General features: G+C 26.4%; 1 protein-coding gene across 1 annotated transcript in view; it reads left to right on the forward strand.

Annotated features, from left to right (window-relative positions):
* Positions 1 to 19,494, forward strand: part of wake (ankyrin repeat and fibronectin type III domain containing protein wide awake) — an 84,591-nt gene that overhangs the window by 20,110 nt on the left and 44,987 nt on the right. Inside the window, exons 4-6 of the mRNA XM_011501123.1 lie at positions 789 to 920; positions 7,603 to 7,795; positions 12,399 to 12,712. Coding sequence (XP_011499425.1) covers positions 789 to 920; positions 7,603 to 7,795; positions 12,399 to 12,712 — 639 coding nt within the window. The remainder of the gene's footprint in view (positions 1 to 788; positions 921 to 7,602; positions 7,796 to 12,398; positions 12,713 to 19,494) is intronic.

The raw sequence follows: 19,494 nt of genomic DNA on the forward strand, positions 1-19,494 counted from the left end.
TATTTAAAATCAACTTCGTGATTTAAAAATGAAAATCTTTCGTTAGAAAATAGTCAATTCGCTCAAATTAAATATAATTTAATGTAATATTCTAATTATAAGTGTTAACTTTGTTGTGCAGGTTATAGTTTACGTGAGAATTACTACCAAAACAATAATATAATTTCATCACAATGTAAAAGTATTATCAAATAATTTAATTCAATAAATTGTATTTTTTAACCAAATCTTTGTCATTTATCTTTAAAATTTACTATTGATTTCATAATCCAAACTATCTATTTCTAAATTTTAAATGACGGGTAACAAATGTAAGTCTGAAAATATATATCATAAAGCTCATACCCATTGAAAAATGATTCCAGAATATATTGATATATGCTAAACTAATAGTAATTAAATTAAAAACTAATAGTAATATTGATATGTTGAAAGAAGATAAAGTTGGCTTTTCTTATTAATTAATGTAAATACTAGTAATATAAATTTCTTTGAGAAAAAAAGCAATATCAGATATTACTGATATTAGATTCCAATATGAGAAATAGCCAATTATCTCATAAGCTCTCAGCTAACAAATATTCAATCATAATTTCCATAGGTCTCTATTTTTTCATTTTCAAAATTTTATTATGGAGTAATTATAAAAATGATAGTTGATAAAGCAAAAATTGTATTAACATCCAATGATTAGCCTTGCTTTCCCGTGCAGACCAAATAAAATTTCAGTCAATTTACGTTCAGTTAAAACTTGAGTTTAAAAGGTTCTCAAATTAATTATGACGCAGATTCTGGACCGGAGATTGCAGTCATCCCATCTTTCGGGGCCAATAGCGCTGGTTATGGCAAACACGACAACAGCGTCTCATATTGTAGCAAACTACTTACACCAAGAATATCTTTCACTGACGAAACGATAGGTAAGTTGCACAGGCATGCATAGATAAGACTTTTTTTATAAATTCAAGTATCGCGAATGCGAGCTTTAGACGTGAATTCGCGCATATGCTACAGATGTAAGCTGTTTCATTTTAAAGGCTTAGTTTATGGCTCGAACTATCAATTCAATAGTTCAGTGGAATAGTTTCTCGTCAGGATAACTTTAAAGGAAATAATAAGTGAAAGGGCTGAAAAATATTATGTATTTATAACTATATTATGTATTTATTAACTATACTTGATATGGTGTAAGATATTTAATGGAACTTGTTGAGTAATCAATTGCATCTTTAATTATTTATGGGGATAGTAGAAAGACTAGTCATACACAAGAGTAATTAATGACAAGTCTCCGTCCTCTTGAAGGACTTAATGTAATGTATTAATAGTCGATTATTCAATATATTGTTGTCCTTCCTTGACAACGTGCTTAACGCATAGAGATTAGTTTGTATTATTTTAATTATTATTTTTTTATTAAATTTAATATATATTAAATTTAAAGCGAGACTTGTGTCAGCTGTTTCATCTCGAACATAAGCCGTTACTTATAGTTAATTAATTTTGCTTATGTAGTCTGGATTCGGAGATCAATATACTCGAGGTGACAGTAGTCGTAATATACCATTTTCGTCCCATTATGTCGTATTTAAGTTATTTCTGTTTATCTTTGTTAATAAATAATCTTTATTAATTAAATGTATTAATCATGGATTACAGAATTGTAGTATCAGAGCGTTGATTACACTGTCAATATGCATATTGGTAAATAACCGAATATATAAAATTAAAAATCGATACGTTGTATATGTTAATATTTTGAATTTCATATATATACTTTCTTATACTTATACTCTTATTACTTTTATATATTCATTTAAGTATTTATATAATATATACAATGTACATTATCATAATTATACATTTGCTTTTGCTGTAACTTATATCGAAGTAAACACGTTCACCTTATTTCCAGTTAATAGAAAACTTTTTGAACATGCATATTAAAATGTTCATCAATTTTAATTACAATGTTTTTTTAATACTTTCATATCAATAAATTCTCATATATAGGAACTTTTTGCATTTTTTAAGAAATTTTATATTTTCTTAATCTTATATATTTTATAAATCTAATAGTAAAAATCTCATTACGATATTATCTTTGAAGACAAAATCTAGAACAATGTACTTTAGTATGAAGTAATAGAATTTTTATAAATTCATTTTTACATATCTGTAAACACTTCGTTAAAAAATAATAAAATAATATATATTATATATATCAACATTTTTTAATGATCACTTATGAAAGCCAATATTTAATTAATTTTAATACATAAGAAATTTGCAATTTCAAATGTAAATCTACATTCTCTCTCTGTCTCTTTCTTTCTCTCTCATTAATTAAATTTGCTTAGAAATTATGAAATTGCATTTTCTTATGTATTAAATTTCTTAGGTTATTAAATTTTAAAAATCAGAGAAATGGTTCAATTTATCATTTTACGTCATTTTTATATATGAGTATATATACATATATATTTATATTTATCTATTTATTTATTTATTTATTTAATAAAAAGTTGTTACTAGTTATAGAATCAAGACATTACTAATTTAGAATATATTTGTTAGTTTAAAACCAAAAAAAATTAAGCTTTGTAAAGACTGTAACTACGTTTCTTTACTAGTATTTCTCAGTACATGTAATTTATTTGGGATTTCATAACATATTAAAGTAAATGGACCTATTAGATATTGTGTTATTCAAAATTTTTCTACTAGACTAAATTTAAAATATTGATCTGCTATCAGTTACTCTATTTAGTTTAATACAATATATTTCCATAATGCTTGTCTTAATACATCTAGCATGCCAAATTCTGATACAAAATCTATATTACTAATATTATATTGTAACATTTTACTTTTGCTCAATGTTTAAAGCAAATAAAAAATTCATAAAAATATTCATATAAATTTGATTTAGCTACATAAATATGGTATATTTTCCATTATAATCATTGTCAAACTTTTTTTTATGTTATAGTATAAGGTATTCGAAAGAATTCTATCGAATTGTCAATTAGAATTTAGCAAAACTCTTACTAGCTATAATATTAAAAAATACAAAACAAAAAAAAAGATTTATTCAATAATCATAAATATCTAGTATTAGTTATTATTATTTATTAGTATTACTATTTATCCTTTTTCTTTAATATTGCATTGCTTCTTGCGGCACAATTTTGTCGCTAAGATATCGAGTGTTTACTTATATCGCATTTTTAATTAAATTTATATGATTTGTATCTTCAATTAACTATAAGCATTACAACAAATCAACCTTCTCATACTGTATATGTATTCAGTATATAATTCTACTACAAATACATATTTTTATTGCATAATCATTGCATAATCTATGATCTCCCTTTCTTTAGCACTTGAATAAAATTCATTGAATACTCGCATGTTCTGTTATCATTACCTACTGACTGATCTCATTTCTGGTTGAGTTCGGTTACGCTTGCATCTGTGTAAACGTATCTAACAGTCCTGATCCTTTCAGTGTCTAATTATTTTATACAGTTTTTATCTGCCCGTATAAAATCTAGAATATCATGCACTAATGTTAAGTTTAAATCCATTATCGTTCAACACACTGAATTCAAACCAGAGGCCAATCTTCATAAATCTGTAAAAGATTACAAGGTCGATTGAAATCTCAAAATTTATTTACCAACAATATGTCACTTGCAGATAAATATCATTTTAAAAACAATCTGCTATATTATTGCGATGGTTAATCATTATAGGCAAGAAATACAAAAATAACTTGGTTTATTCTAATTAAAATAGTTCTAAAGTTTTATTCAATGACATTTCTGGATTGCTTAAATGAGAATTTTTTTTCAATCTTTGTTTATCTTCTGTTACAAAATTACAATTTTCGCTACCAGAACTCTGCTTATATTCATTAAAAAATAATAGTAATATCTTCATAAAATAATGAATTCTTATTTCATAATATAGAAATTCATAAAAATTAATTTAATTTAAATAATATTTGTTCTATGTTAAATTTATATTGTTTTTCAATCATATAAGTTCTTGTTTAGATCACTAGTAATTAAGCTATTTCTCTATTATGTAACAAATCATAAAAGAACTTCGGAGAGAAAAAATAAACCGCGTACGAAGGTTTATAAAATAATGGGAAGAAAATGGGATCAGAAAATTTTCAGTAGAATATATCTTATGTTGGCATCGTACATTATATTAAAAAAATTAATGTAATTTAAAACTTAAGCAAATCCTCAATTATTATGAATATACCAAATTTCATTGGTGTTATTAACATGATAATTGAAAACCACTCTATGTTGTAATTAGGAGATAAACTTTAATTTTTCTGTCGACTTTGGATAAAAAAATTAAAGTTTTGCAATTATATAGAAAATTTATATATATGCAAGAAAGGCATAAAAAGAAGAAGAAATAAAACGTGTACAAGTTAAGATTCATGTTTGAAATTATCATATGATTAAAGTAGAATTAAAGTAACATTTATAAATGATTCTAATTCAATATCAAATATAAAAAAATTTATAATAAAAAAAAATTTATAATTTATAAGAAATAAATAAAACAAATAATTAATTGAAAAAATCTACTATATTTCTAATATAATACGAATATGAAATCAATATATAATTATGCTACTAGTAGAATATTAAAAATTAAAGATATTTGAATTTCTCGTTTTGTTATTAAATAAATTATTTCTACGTATTTGTAATATATATAAGATGTAAATGTCAGTAGCAATAATGTCAGCTTTCAAGCAATAAATTTGATGAATTAAGTAATCAATTGCAAGTAAGCATTAAATAAAACTATGCTAAAATAATATTTTTACTGTTAGTATACTTAAAGTAAATGTTTATATCTGGTAGAGGTGACAAGATTTCACAAGTAGTAGAAATCGCGATAGTCACGAACTGGCTATACAATACAACGGTTCTCCCAGCCACAAAAGCCATGTGTATAATCAGCGATTTCTTTATTATAATAAAGACTATCAGAATAAAAGTTTCTTTTCATATTTAGTTCTAAGCTTCTCACAGCCATCGCAATATTAACAACGTATTAATAAACGTTTTGATATATATTTACAGTTAACCTTCTACACGGTATAATGCAATATATTAGTGTATTGACACATTTTTAACTTAATAAAGCACTCTTCAGTAGATGTAGATCATTAAACATATGAGGTGATTAAATAATCCAAACAATAAGTTCCATATTTTTCCATATTTATTGTTAAATCCAACGCTTCAATTAAATTGACCTCTGAGAATTATGTGCCAAATTATGAGATAAGAAAGTCACGGATTTTTATTAAAAGTTGTTTCCAATAAAAATTCATAATTTATATACTGAATTGTTGATTAATATTCATGATCAATTTTCACCTTTGGTTCAATTATATTCAATTTATTGAGTGTGATTAACATACAAATATATACACATTGAAACATATAATAGAGCTTATTGTATTAACAGTAATTTAGAAGACCAAAAAATAATAAAATATCCTTTAAATATTATCAGCATCTGCTAAGATTCATTAAATTTTCGATGAAGTAGTGATAAATAAGTATTAATTATAATCTTTAAAAAAAAAACAATAACAATTTTTTTAACAAAAGTAACAGATCGATTTATTTTATTATATAATTATTTCATTTATTATATAAATTTATAGAAATATAATTTGTCTAGAATATTTATTTATATATTCTGTATTTATTTATTATTTATATATATTTATTTATATTTATTTAAACATAATATATATACATATATATATATATATATATATATATAAGTTTGATTGGTAACAATAGCTTTTTCCAAATTTGATATTTTAGTTAGAAAAAAATTACTGTAAATATTCATTTTATTATGTGTGCAGCTAAAATCTCTGTTCATATATATTTTCAAATAATATACGGTTACAAAGCTACTTCCAAATTTTTATGCATTTATTGTATGTATTTAACTATATTCATTTATACAATAGAAAGATCTTATTGAATAAAAAAAAATTATGGAGTATGCTAATTAATAAATTTTGTTTTATATAAATTTTTCGAAATTATAATAAATATGAATACAAATTTATAATGTATATATAAAATATTCATTAAAATATTTATTTTTATCGCAATTATTGTTATATGTTTTTTAAACTTTATTTCACTATTATTTAATAAAAAAATGTTACGTGTTAAATACCATCTAAATAAATTGTGTATAATATTTGAAATAATATTATGAATTATAATATTATGAAATTATAATATTATGAAAAAAATATATTTTTCTACGAGTAAAAGATTAAGAAATAAATAGTGTCACACAATGTAATTATATGAAAAGTATAGTTATGTAACACAATTTTTTTTTCGATTTTTAAATACTTTTTCAAAATTATACTTTGAACAGCTATTTATAAATAAACTTAATCATAAATTAATAATATTGTATGAAATTAAAATAAAATACAAATTTACGAAATACATTGAAAAAAATAAAGCAAAAGTTTTAATATTTCAGTGTCTGTTTTAATATTTAATATAACATCTGCCATAAAGATATTTTGTAATAATTTTCACATTCATTCCAACATTGAATTAATAAAATATTACAACATGATACAAAGTTTCGTATAAATATATAGGAATTAGCTATAAAAGTCTTTAAAACAAAAATTATCAGTTTTGCTTGCATTGTATGTAATAATACATACAATCTCCTACAATAATAAGCGAAGCTTCTAAAATTTATTCGCATTTGAATCATTATATTAATAAAAGTAGTATATCCGATAATGCGTCGCCGAGAAAAAGCATGAATTTGAATTCTCTAAAAATTCAAGCTTTTTTTTTATTAGATAGAGTTGCTGGATATACGTTCGGTACAGCACACAGAACAGCACAACGACGTTTATAGTACATCTCCTTTAAAAGTATATCAAAAACTTAAGATAAAGTTAAAAATATTCAGAAAAATGTGTTGTTTGAATGAGGAATAAATATAAATAAACATTAATAATAAAACATAAACAAATCAACTGTTTAAATTTAAATTAAATCTTATAATCGACTTTTGTTATAGGCAGATTCAGATTATAATAGCTCTTAAAGGCGCATGAAAACTTATTCCTGGTAAATAGATAGACGAAACTTAAATAAATGCATTTAACCAAAGAGCGTACATTTACGGAGACGTTTTAAGCATTTTTATAAAATCAAGAATCTTTTAAGACTCTTTTTTACTCAAGTAAATAAAAATGGTAATGAAAATGTAAAGAAAAAATCTCTTTGATACTGCGAGTTAGTGCACGTGGATCGGGAAATTCTATAAAATTCAAGGCGTCAGCTAGGATCTTCAAAATAGTAAAACTAAATCAATCGTCACTATTTGTATAAATAGATGATTCGACGATCCATAATTTTCTCTCTACGAATAGATCCTGCTTTAAAACAATCATTATAAAAAGTTATTTAAAATTTAACGACCCGTATATCGTATATCGCTGATAACTTAGATTCAGACAAAATTATTGATATCGACATTGTGTTCCAGGTGTCGAGCGGCGCGTCTCGGATATCGGGCCGAACTATCGAGAGAGCAAAGAGTTGTCGAGTCGTGTCGCCAGCAGACTCAGCACCTGTAGTATTGGCGGCTCCCAACCCCTAACAAGACTGGCGAGGTTGCTGAACCAGCGGCCCAGCTTCACGCCCAGCGATGACATACCCAGACGTTTATCCTGGGAGAGGTGAGCTGCTGATCTTCAATTTGCAAATGGAGAAAGGCTCTTTGATGCATGATGTATACGAACACATAATAATGATGGACAGATTGACAGCGCCTTCCATTACATTCTAATATCCTTTATACTTTTAGTCAAGCGTGTCCTTAAGCCCATGATGACGCTTATAATTGAAGGGATCGCAATCCGATTGCTTTGATCGTGTAAAGGGATAAAGGGAAGGATATCCCGATATTTTACTCGCAAATTGCTCGCACTTATGGCTTTCTTCGGTTAATTGACATGACAAATGTAATTGAATGCTTACATTCTCGCTGTTTTGTGAAATGGAACTGAATAGAGAGATGTGATGTCTATTAGGAATTACATCGGAGTCCTTAATAATCAATTATAAATATTCGATCTGATATTTTGACTGTTGAATATCTGAATTTGGACTTAAGAGTGCCACACGAAAACTTTGATACGCGATTTAGGCAACGACTTAAAATCATTAATATCATAAATATTCATAACATATATATATTTGTATATTCTAATATTAATTTCTCGAAAACTAATTGGAAAAACTACTGGGAGAATCTATTTTTACCTAATACTTTGGCAATGATGGCATACTATTGATTTTTTTTAATATTGGATTCAGATATAGAATCTACATCATCGAAAATTCATAAACAAAAAATTTATGTATATGTATATATATTTTATTTTATTTTTAAATAAATTTTATGCAATCCTTCCAGATTCCATTATGATATATCCAACCAGAAAATTTTCTTCAATAGTGAAATGATTAAGATAGAAATAAAATAATTTAAAATGAATATGCGATAGAATTATTTTCTTTTTATTTAAGGGTAAAAAATTATTTTCAATGTTCGAGTAATTCCTAAATACTTTAAGCTCATTTTATTATAGTATAGACCAAATAATTATTAATAAGAAACACTCATTATGAATTTTGAAATTCTACTTTATTCATATAAATAATTGAAAAAATAATAATTGTGAAAATTATCGAAAATTTAATCAAACTACACTAAATGTACATTGAATGAAATGAAAAATATCGTTATATTTATAATCAAATAATACTTAGATAGTATGCCATAAATAATAAATAAAAAATATACTTTACTCGAAAAGAGCGTGTAGATCTTATAATGTTGCAAGGATCTACAACTTACAAGGACCTAAAAATAATATATACTTAATATATATATATATATATATATATATATTAAATAATATAAACTTATAAATTACAATTAGATTAGGTAATATGAAGAGAATAAATGAATGAATATGAAAATGGATAAAATTTGTCTTTCTGAAATGTCTTTTTAATTAATTACCAATAATAACTTAACGTCCCATTTTCATCTGTTGCAATACTAAAAAATAATGGGCTATTATTAAAAAAAAAAGAAAACGAAAAGAAGAAAGGAAAATCTTAGGACGAAATTAAAAAAAATATTTGCTAAGTCTTGATTTAGACGTTAATATTCGGAAATTTTTAGTCTGCTTCTACAACTTAAAAAGTAATTCCAGCTGGTAGATACAAATACTCAAAAATTCATAAATTTAAAAAGGATGGTAATATACATTCTATAGCATGCAGAATTAAAATTTTAAATACAATTTTCTCTGGCATTTTGTTATAAATTTAAAAAATAATAATAAAATGATTCCATAAAACTCCTTTCACTTTTTTAATATATAAATAAGCTAAATATTAGTTGTATTAGTCATTAATACTAAAATATAACGTTCATAATATATTATTACATAATAGTCGAATTTTTATTTTGTTTGTTTAAACTGTATTCTATAAATAGAATCAATCAATAACAAAAATACTGTACTTACTTTATTAATTATAAAAAATTTTATTTTTATAGAATTTTAATTAATATTCACTACATGCTTTTTAAGTATTTGATATGTCTTTATTATTTGTACAAAATTTTAATTCAATTACGTTTTATTTAATTTAATTCAATTACGACAAAATTTAATTCAATTACGACAATTATACAAATAAATTCATTAAGTTGAATTATTTTATGAGTTGAATAAAATATTTTAATTAAATTGGAATATGAATTTGTAGTTGTATATATATATATATATATATATATATATATATATATATAACGTAGACATTACAATTTAAATACAATTTTTGATTCTTTGGAAATAAATAATTTTATAATTAAAAGCTCATTTAATTTTTAATCTGTGAAATTTTCGTTAAAATTCAATTTAAATTGATTTTAGTGCATAATTTGAAATTTCTGCAAACTTATTTTAATATTTTATGTGAACATTACTTTACTTGAAATGAAGAACATTTAAAATCAACTAATTTTTTAAATAAAACTGATACAGTGCATGCAAGGATACTTTTCTGTTTACTACATGTATAATTCCAAAAATTTCTAAACACGTCAATTTATTGATTAAATTTTAATGTAGTCACATAAAATTATCAAAGCTTTTTAATATAAATCCATATAGTACTCAATATTGTATCCTGTGAATATAATTTAGATTATATTTTTCGCAATTAACATATATTAACTTTATAGAATCTAATTAAAAATACTTGTTAAAATTAATAATATATTAAATTTTTTAATAGTATACCTTTTCAATTACATGAGTCTACTGTAGAAGGTTATTTACTATTGTGTTTTTATTTTTACTATTATACTTATTTTTATATTCATTTAACTTAGTTGTTTTAAATGTATTTGCTAAATTTCGGATATTTTCGCCATTTGAATATAAGTAATCTATAAATGTTCTTATTCTATTAAAATCCATTAATTTTTAAAGTAAACATAAATATTAATTCTTTATTGAAATATTATTTTCTCTGTTTTTTTTATTGAAAAAATTAAAATATACGAATATACAAAAAGACATGGAAATTTAGCAGTACGTTAAAGTTAATTTGGAGAAGGAAGATTTAGTCCAAAAATAGATCTATTTCCAAGAATATATCTCTCCTACACTCTGAAGCCGGTTTTATATCGAAGTACATGGTATTATGTTACAATTTTAAAAATATTACTAATTATATCTCTATCTTATCAAATTTTAGAATATGCAGCTGTTGTGCATTTGGTTAAAGGACATTAAATTGTAAAAAAATCGTATCTTTATAAAAATTTATAAAAATCTTTTATGAAACTTTATAAAAATCTACAATTATTATATTAATTCGCAGTAAATACTATTAACATTATTTTCATTACACTTTATTATTTGTAATATTATTATTAAATAAAATGTTGAAACTATGAATTATAGATAGTATCCAAAGTATATATATAAGAATTTTTATTTTATAACATTTATTTATATTCATGAGTCAATTTGAAATAATGTTATTGTATTGTCTACTCTTACTTTAATCCTGATGTTTTTTTTATGGAATATAATTTTTTAACAAATAAAATGATTTCATATATATCTAATATCTGATATGTATATATAGTATTATATAATTAGAAACATTATGTAATTACAACTAACTATTAAAATTTAAAAAATATGCTGATTTTATTAAAGAATTATTATTACGATTGTCTAGGTACTAAAAGTAATTAAATAATTTTTAAGCTTATTTTTTTTTTAAATATCAATGATAACTTCTGTATTTTATTAAAAAAAGATAAGATACCCATATAAAATTGTATAATAAACTCATTCATTATAATCCGTTAAAATTCATATGAAAAAAATATATATACATTCATACATAAGATTTAATTAGTATTAAGAGATAGAATAAAATTGTCTTAGATAGAAAATATGATGAAGAATGTGCTTTAAAATTGAAAAACATATTTATATGCATATTTGCTATAAACAGGTTGATTAATGAAAACCATTAAGTAAGAAATGGTAATTTTTTAACTATGTTATTTTAATGAATAATTGTTAAATTAATGATGGATAATAAAAGGATATATAAAAAATGCCATCCTATGTTGTACAAAATGTAAAATGATGCTCTTAAATTTTTCATGTTTCTTTAAATAAATTATATGAATGGCATTTTTCTTTAAATTAAATAGAGATGCTACGCATTTTCGTATCTTTATAGAAATTTTTAAAAGTACTTATGTTAAAATATACTAATTCTATGTCTTTGTTCATGTTCTTTATCCAATATTAATTTAATAAATCGAGGTGACAAACTAATAACTATGAAATACTAATGAACGAATACTTATACAAAATATTTCAATAGTATACATCTTATTTGAAACTGTCACATGCAACGAATGTAATTAAACAATTAATTAAACAATCCGCAGACTATATTTTCGAGCATGCACAATTTACCCAAAAATAAGTTATTGAACACCGAATCACCAAATTTATTTCTTCTAATAATAAATCGTCAGGTACAGGAAATTCTTTCGGCTGTTAATAATCACACTCAAACAGCAGTGTCGTCGAGGAAAAGTGGACGACCCCTTCGATCCCAAGAGACTCCCGCCACTCCTAGCCTCTGGCGCCATACAATTCGTGAAGTCCCTAAGGTCCTTGTGAGCTACTAACCGACTAACCAAAGGAAATTTGTTTTCAGGCGCGAGTGCAGCAGTACGGGTTCATGTCTGCCCCGCAGCAACAGCATCGACAGCGTGGCCGATTGGAATCTGGCTGTCGGCACCTCGGATGTTCTTGGTAGCTCCTATGGCCTTGGCTCGAGCTCCAGCTCCGAGAGCACTTACGCCCTCTACATAGACCATCAGCAGCAACAACAGCAGCAGAAGCAGCAGCAACAACAACAGCAACAGTCTCGCCGAAGCCCGAGCCCACTGCTCGGTTCGAGGTCCGAACGCTTGAGCCTCATCTCGCCGAGCATCGGCCGAAGGGTCAAGGGTCACAGGGCCGTCCTTGGTGAGTTAGGAAACCGGCCCTTAGGGCGTTCGCGAAACACTGAACAACGGCCGCTCTTGTCCCTCGCTAGAAGGTGCAAAATCTTATTAATCGCCGACCGGCAACGCTTATTTACCGTGCCTCGATCATAGTTAATATGACTTTAATTAATAATGACAAGTGAGTGCTAAGTCGGTGAAACTTTCAAGTGGGCGGAAAAGCAAAGGCCTATCAAAGCCCCATCTTGATAACCGGACCACTAGAATTTTTTGCATTTATTCAGGGAAAAAGCCCTCGCCAACGACAAAAAACTTTTATTTTATGGAGTAAGCCAAGGGACGGTTTTCACGAGAGCTCGACTTTCCGCCGTGTTTATGCGCACGTACATGAACAATTTAAAGAATAGGTCTTCGTAACAATAATTTTGTAGGTAATATGGCATAAATGTTGGGATTGCAGTAACAAAAATGGACGATAACCAAAGTTACATGTTAATATTCCCGCGTTCACACATTGGCACACTCTTAGTACTTCCATTTTGACGCAGATTATAATATGAACAGAGTATGTGAGAAGAAAAAGAAAAACTAATTAACGTCTGCCTCCTACTAATTAACGTTAGTCTCAAATAATAGTAGAATTCATGTGAAATTTGTGCAGTGATACTTCCAATGGATAATGTTGTAAAGAAATTTAAAGCATTGTTATATTATATTTGACGATTTCAATTAAAAATAATTTCTAATATACGAAAACTGAAATAATATTAAAGGAAGGTCCACTCTGCGCATAAATCATATTCTCCTTTATTTTACGTAAGCCATAAAGAGCAGAATTTTTTAAAAAAATACTCTATGATGGTTGAAAACTTCAGGTATTAAGAAGTTTATATCAGTAAAATACATTTACCTTTATATAAATGGCTCCTAGTAAAAGCATCTCGATTTTTTACTATCCATTTCTTAACAAAGCACAAAAAAATACTTATAAAAAAATCTTACATATGTTTTTACTTTTTATCAGCATGGCACAACTAATGATGTGATAAGCTGTATTTTTATTTTTATAATAAAAAAGTAAGTATTTAAAACGAAAATTACCTTTAACTTTTAGTTTAAATTACGAAATTATATAAAAATTTTACTTTTAATTTTAACTAATAACCAGACTTACTTCAATATCAGACAATATTAAATTTTTACGATCACACATACATTCTTATCATATGAAAAATGTGAATATAAATGAGACAATTTAAATTATATGAAGATATATTTACAATTCAGCATATAAATAATATTACCTGAAATTATTAATATTAAAGTATATAAATTTTCGATATATAAACATTATTTATTATAACATTTTTCTTTTTAATTAAAATATTGACGGCTCAAATCTATTACATACTAATATAATTATATTAATATATGGTATTTCATATTTTAAATTCCTTCTAAAGATAACATCCTACATAAAGATTTTACAATTCTGATTTTAATATGATTATTCATAAATATTATTATATATTTAATTATATTGATTCAGCATATGTTAATAATGTTTGAAAAATTTAATAAATCAATAAATAGCACGAGATAAGTAAAATGTCGAGAAATAAAGTGTTAAGTAAGATTTAATAAATATAAATATCGAGTATCTCTGAACATTAAAAAATTATTAACACAATTTTTACAATTATTATTGAGAATATTATATTTTATTGGAAAGCTACTTCTACTTTCTCCCAAGCACATTGATGTAAGAAAAGATATTTCTTTATATAGTATCATAAATACATAATATTATTTATTAAAAAGAAATAAATTATTTACATTTATATTATTAATAAGAGTGAAATTTCAATCGATATAAAATAATCACATTGCATATTCGATATTAGAGGAATTTATATTATTAAGTACTTTAAGAAAACTTCACACATTATTGAAATACTATTCAAAGGCTTGTCTACTTCAATTTGGTTTATCCATTAAATGATAATTTATTTTCTAAAACTTGTATAATAGAAAGTGATAAGAAAATATTGACTGACTCTTAAGATGATTATGATTTTCTCCATATATTGGCTCATACAATATAATGATCAGTTCATTTTATCGTCAATCATACAATAATCCATATACAAATATATATAAAATTTTTTTGTATATTCAGAGTAAGTACGTAATTTATTTAAATTAATAAAATTTATTTTTCAATGAAGAATCTGCAAAAACGTATTAATGCTATGATTAGAACGTTAATTTAACAATTAATTTTAACAGATTTCAAAGTTTTTTTTATTTCCGTAAAGAAACACAAAAATATATTTGTGGTATTTGTAAAAATAAAAAAGTTTCTACTATCGAACTGGGTTAAAATATGCATAAACAATACAATTAAGTTGTTTTACTTATTACGTCTTCGCTTTTTAAATATAACAGCCAGAAACAAGATATTTTTAAATTTAATTTAAAGATTTATTTGTATACATATATATTTATTTAGATTTAAGCTCTTTTAATTTACACAATAATGTAAAAGTACATATTGTCTTATTTGCAGTCGTTACTATTTGATAAAATATTAAAAAAAACTTATAACTGAATAACTACTTTGTGAATGTTATTTCAGAGTCTCGTTGTCTCGTTTACTCTAAACACACACTTCACGCATAAATTAAATAATATAATTCTGAAAGTCATTATCATTGTTAATTTTAAACAGAGTTTTTAATTCTATCGTGTATTCATAAGGAAAAGTCTTGTAGAAATTTTATTAGGAAGACGAATATTTTTAACTACTTTGTAATTCTTTCTTTGCAATTCTTTATTTTCTTTATCTACCTAATTCCACTATTTTATTACTACGCTTTACCACAAATATTTAATTATGTGCAACTATTTAGTCATTCTACTTCTTTAACTTAAAGTGGCCATTTGAAATTAAAAAGGATCTTTAATTGTTTATTTTATGTTTCATCAAATAATTTATCATTACTTTAATATCAATTTTTTATATCAAAGAAAATACGTTATGAAGGTATGCTTTACCAATTTGATACTTTCTCCCCATCTGCCTAGTACGTATAATATACATACATTAAAGTCATGCCACGTCGTTTAGTTCTTCATTTTTACCCTTTAATAAAAAATATTTATTAAGAAATTATTTTTACGACTTAATTTAATAACACATTCACGCGTTAACTTAAACTTATTTTATTCGAGACATGAAAAATGCATAAAACTTGTTATAAGTTTAGTAAAGTTCAGTAAAGTCTAGAAATGTCTTTAATTTACACATTATTCGTGACAAGTTGGTTCGGTCAGTAATTGGTTTAATTATATTCAAAGCCTATATTCAATTTCCGTAATAAATTTTCGTATAAACTGTGAAATATAGAACTCAGGATTAATGAACCTCAAAAAAAATGTACGATAGTAAGTGATATAATTATAAAAATTTCTCTATTAACAGTAGAATATATTTATATAATGCTATAGTAATGGATATACTTGATGTTGAATGTAGAAAAATCAGGTCTAATTAGACATGGGTTGTGACAAAATATGAAAGTTAAGTCTAAATATATGATCTGATCAAATTCACACGCTATGGAGTAGTCATGATATTTCAAATTTAGCTGTTGCGAATCGTATATAATTTTAGATGGAGTATTGTTTCCATTATTTTTTATTTCAGGGTAGGAATTTTATCGATATTCTCGGCGTTCCATTTGTTTCTTTCGTTTCACGATTACGGACCGCTGAAATCGCACATTTAACTTTTTCAACGTTCAAATTTAAAGGAGAGAAAATATCGAACTGTTGACTCTTCTTATCGGATAGATTTAAATTATGAACGGCTTTAAATCGTAGCTCTAACTTTTTTTCACTTTTCTGCCTTTTGATTTTCAAACGAACAAATAGAAAGTTAGAGAAATACGACTCGTCCGTCCCTTATTTAAATTCTCTTATTTCCATGAAATATATGCCTCAAGATGATTTTCGAAAGTAGCAATGTATTACATTCTAAATTACTTATGCAAACATTATTATAATAATGTTTAATAATAATGTTATAATAATGTGTAATCCATATGTTATAGTATTTACGGATTATCCTTACACAATTCTAATAACGTGTACAAAATAAATAAGTCGCTTGGCAGGGCTCACGATATTTTGTAAAATAATTATTACTTTCGTATTTTTTCCTATATATTTAATTAAACAGGCAATAATATAGTGATAGGGAAAACGAGATCATAAGTTATTCCTTAACATTTATTTATTTTAAAAGTATGAAGTGATTAAGACAAGAAGTCTACTTCTACCATAAATTCATTAAAATTGTACAACTTGTTAATAAACCATTAAAAATTATTACAAACAAGTGTATTCTTTACTAGATACAGAGAAAAGCACCGATTGTCAAACAAAAAAACAGAATTGAATTAATTAATTCGATGCAGGAAAATGCAAGGCAGCTAATTTTACGATTCATAAACTTTAGTTCGGAGAGCTATCGTGATAAGGCAAAAGCTTACGACAGCACCAGCCGTGTTCTTTCTCAGATTTTAGTTACTTGTCAGCCCTTTCTCCATTATATAATATAATTATTATGTCCCTTTTTAATGAGGGAATAAGATAAGAAGCTTAAATTCCGCGTGATATTATGCTGTATTTATGAGGGATAAATCTATAATACATTTAACGATATTTGATATTCACGAGAAAATTTAGTCGTAAAAATTGTTGTAACAATTAATATCATGTACTAATGTACGCCCATTTTTCACTACGTCCACATGTAAACATGTAGACACAAAAGTATCCATAGAAATAAATGCACATCTGCAAAACAAATGTATAAATTTATATCCCGAACAGCTGCTCAATTATTGTTATACTCGACTTGATGAAATGAGCAGAGCAATAGGTGTGAGGTATTTTCACTTCGAATGTTTCACTGCTATTAAACGCTTTCGATAACGAATTTTATTCAATCCCAGCCCTTTATAAAGCGTGTCAGAACCAAAACAACCATAATATCATAATACCACAAAGATTAAGTTCTATCGGAGACAGATCCTATAAGTGCGCAGACCTTCTACCGATGCGTCGCCAATAATCTGCCCTCGCAACTCCTTTCGAGAGATCCGGGCGTCCTGAGAGTCGCCGATTCCTTGTCCAGCTCGCGTCTAGTTCAAGCCGGGAGGGCTCGGATTCGCGGAGGAGAAGGACGACAGGTGCGGGTCTCGGCCAATCGGCTCGCTCACTTTCTTTGGCCCGGGATCGCGCGGGTGGGAGTGAACAGGCCCTGGCGGACGGCGTCGCGCCAGTCGACGGCTGGCGATCATCGCGACCGATGATCCACGCGTGCTCGCGATCCCGGTGACGGGAAAACAAAGAAGATGCTACTTAGGCGGGAACATTCGAACGGCGCACGGGAAACCGGTTCGTCAAGGAGCACCATTTGCTAGACAGCCGGAAGGAAACATCCTAAGAGAGTCTTCTCCTCGTCCATTTCAACCACGGATCGCAAAAGACAATATTCGCTACAGCGCCACGCATGGAAGAAAACCGCGTGCTTGGGTGCGTAGGAACCTTTTTCAATGGAACGCCCTTCTCGTGCTCATCCTTCTCCATCTCCTTCACCTCCATCTTCCTCTCCCTCACCTCCTCCACCACCTAGCCACCCCCCTCCACATTCGCCACCCACCCCCCACCACGACTCTTCCAATGCCTTTTACGCGCCTTGAGGATTGTGTTGTGTGCTCGATGCATTCTCTGTAGATTACATTTTTTTGCCTTAATACTTTTAAGGGACCGTGTTTTGTATTGCAAAAAATAGGCGACTCAAATTTCGAGTTATCTTGTGCAGTGTTATTTGTTTTGGTGTGGTGGAGTGGCGGGTAGACGGAGTGGAAGGGGCAAAGGGAAGATATCGAATATATTTGCCCTCTGCTTCTTTTCGTAGATTTATAAATAAGGAATATAGAGGGCATTTCGATTATTATTTCTAAGAACCTAGTAATTACGTTACTTTCTTCAATTACTCGTGTATTATTTATAAAAATTAGTCAGAATGTTGTATCTGTCGTCGCTGTATAATCTTCACTTATTTTTTAAATATACACGTTGAATAAACAAATTAAACAAGCACTTTCAAGTATCCAGCATCACGCATAGTTTTTTAATATTTTAATTTTTTCACAATTGTTAAATAATTTAATGAACTGGCTAAAATTCAAATCAATGCTGTAAATATAAGGAAAATTAATTTCAATACTTACTTGTAGTATACATATATATGTGCATGTTTTATTTAAAAAATGATTTATTAAAAAAAAAAAAGTTTAAATAAACTCCTCATTTTCTTATCTATTAATCTACCCTGGTTGTCCGAAAACTCCCATTTTAATTGAAAACGAATATTAAAAAAACTATGAACGGTATTGCAAAAACTTGACATATATTTCGAATTTCACCCCTCCCCTTTCTATTGACTCTTATCGAATATCTTATATTTCATTTGTTATTTCTTTATGTTATTCAACTCTTCAAGTCATAATATCCCATATATGCAATACCTTTCTTATTACATTCTTTTAATAGATTTTTATATAATATGCTTTATACGATGTATACGATGCGAACTTTAATTTTCTGTCGTGTTATTCCAGCAGTTTCTTTTTTTTACATTTGATATGTTCCATTTATCAATCAACTGTAAAGATCATTTTTATGAGCAATTGTCATTTTTATGAGTAATATAGCAATAATTGACTGAAT

The sequence above is a fragment of the Ceratosolen solmsi genome, unplaced genomic scaffold, assembly GCF_000503995.2.
Source record: "Ceratosolen solmsi marchali unplaced genomic scaffold, CerSol_1.0 scaffold10, whole genome shotgun sequence".
In the NCBI taxonomy this organism is placed as follows: domain Eukaryota; kingdom Metazoa; phylum Arthropoda; class Insecta; order Hymenoptera; family Agaonidae; genus Ceratosolen; species Ceratosolen solmsi.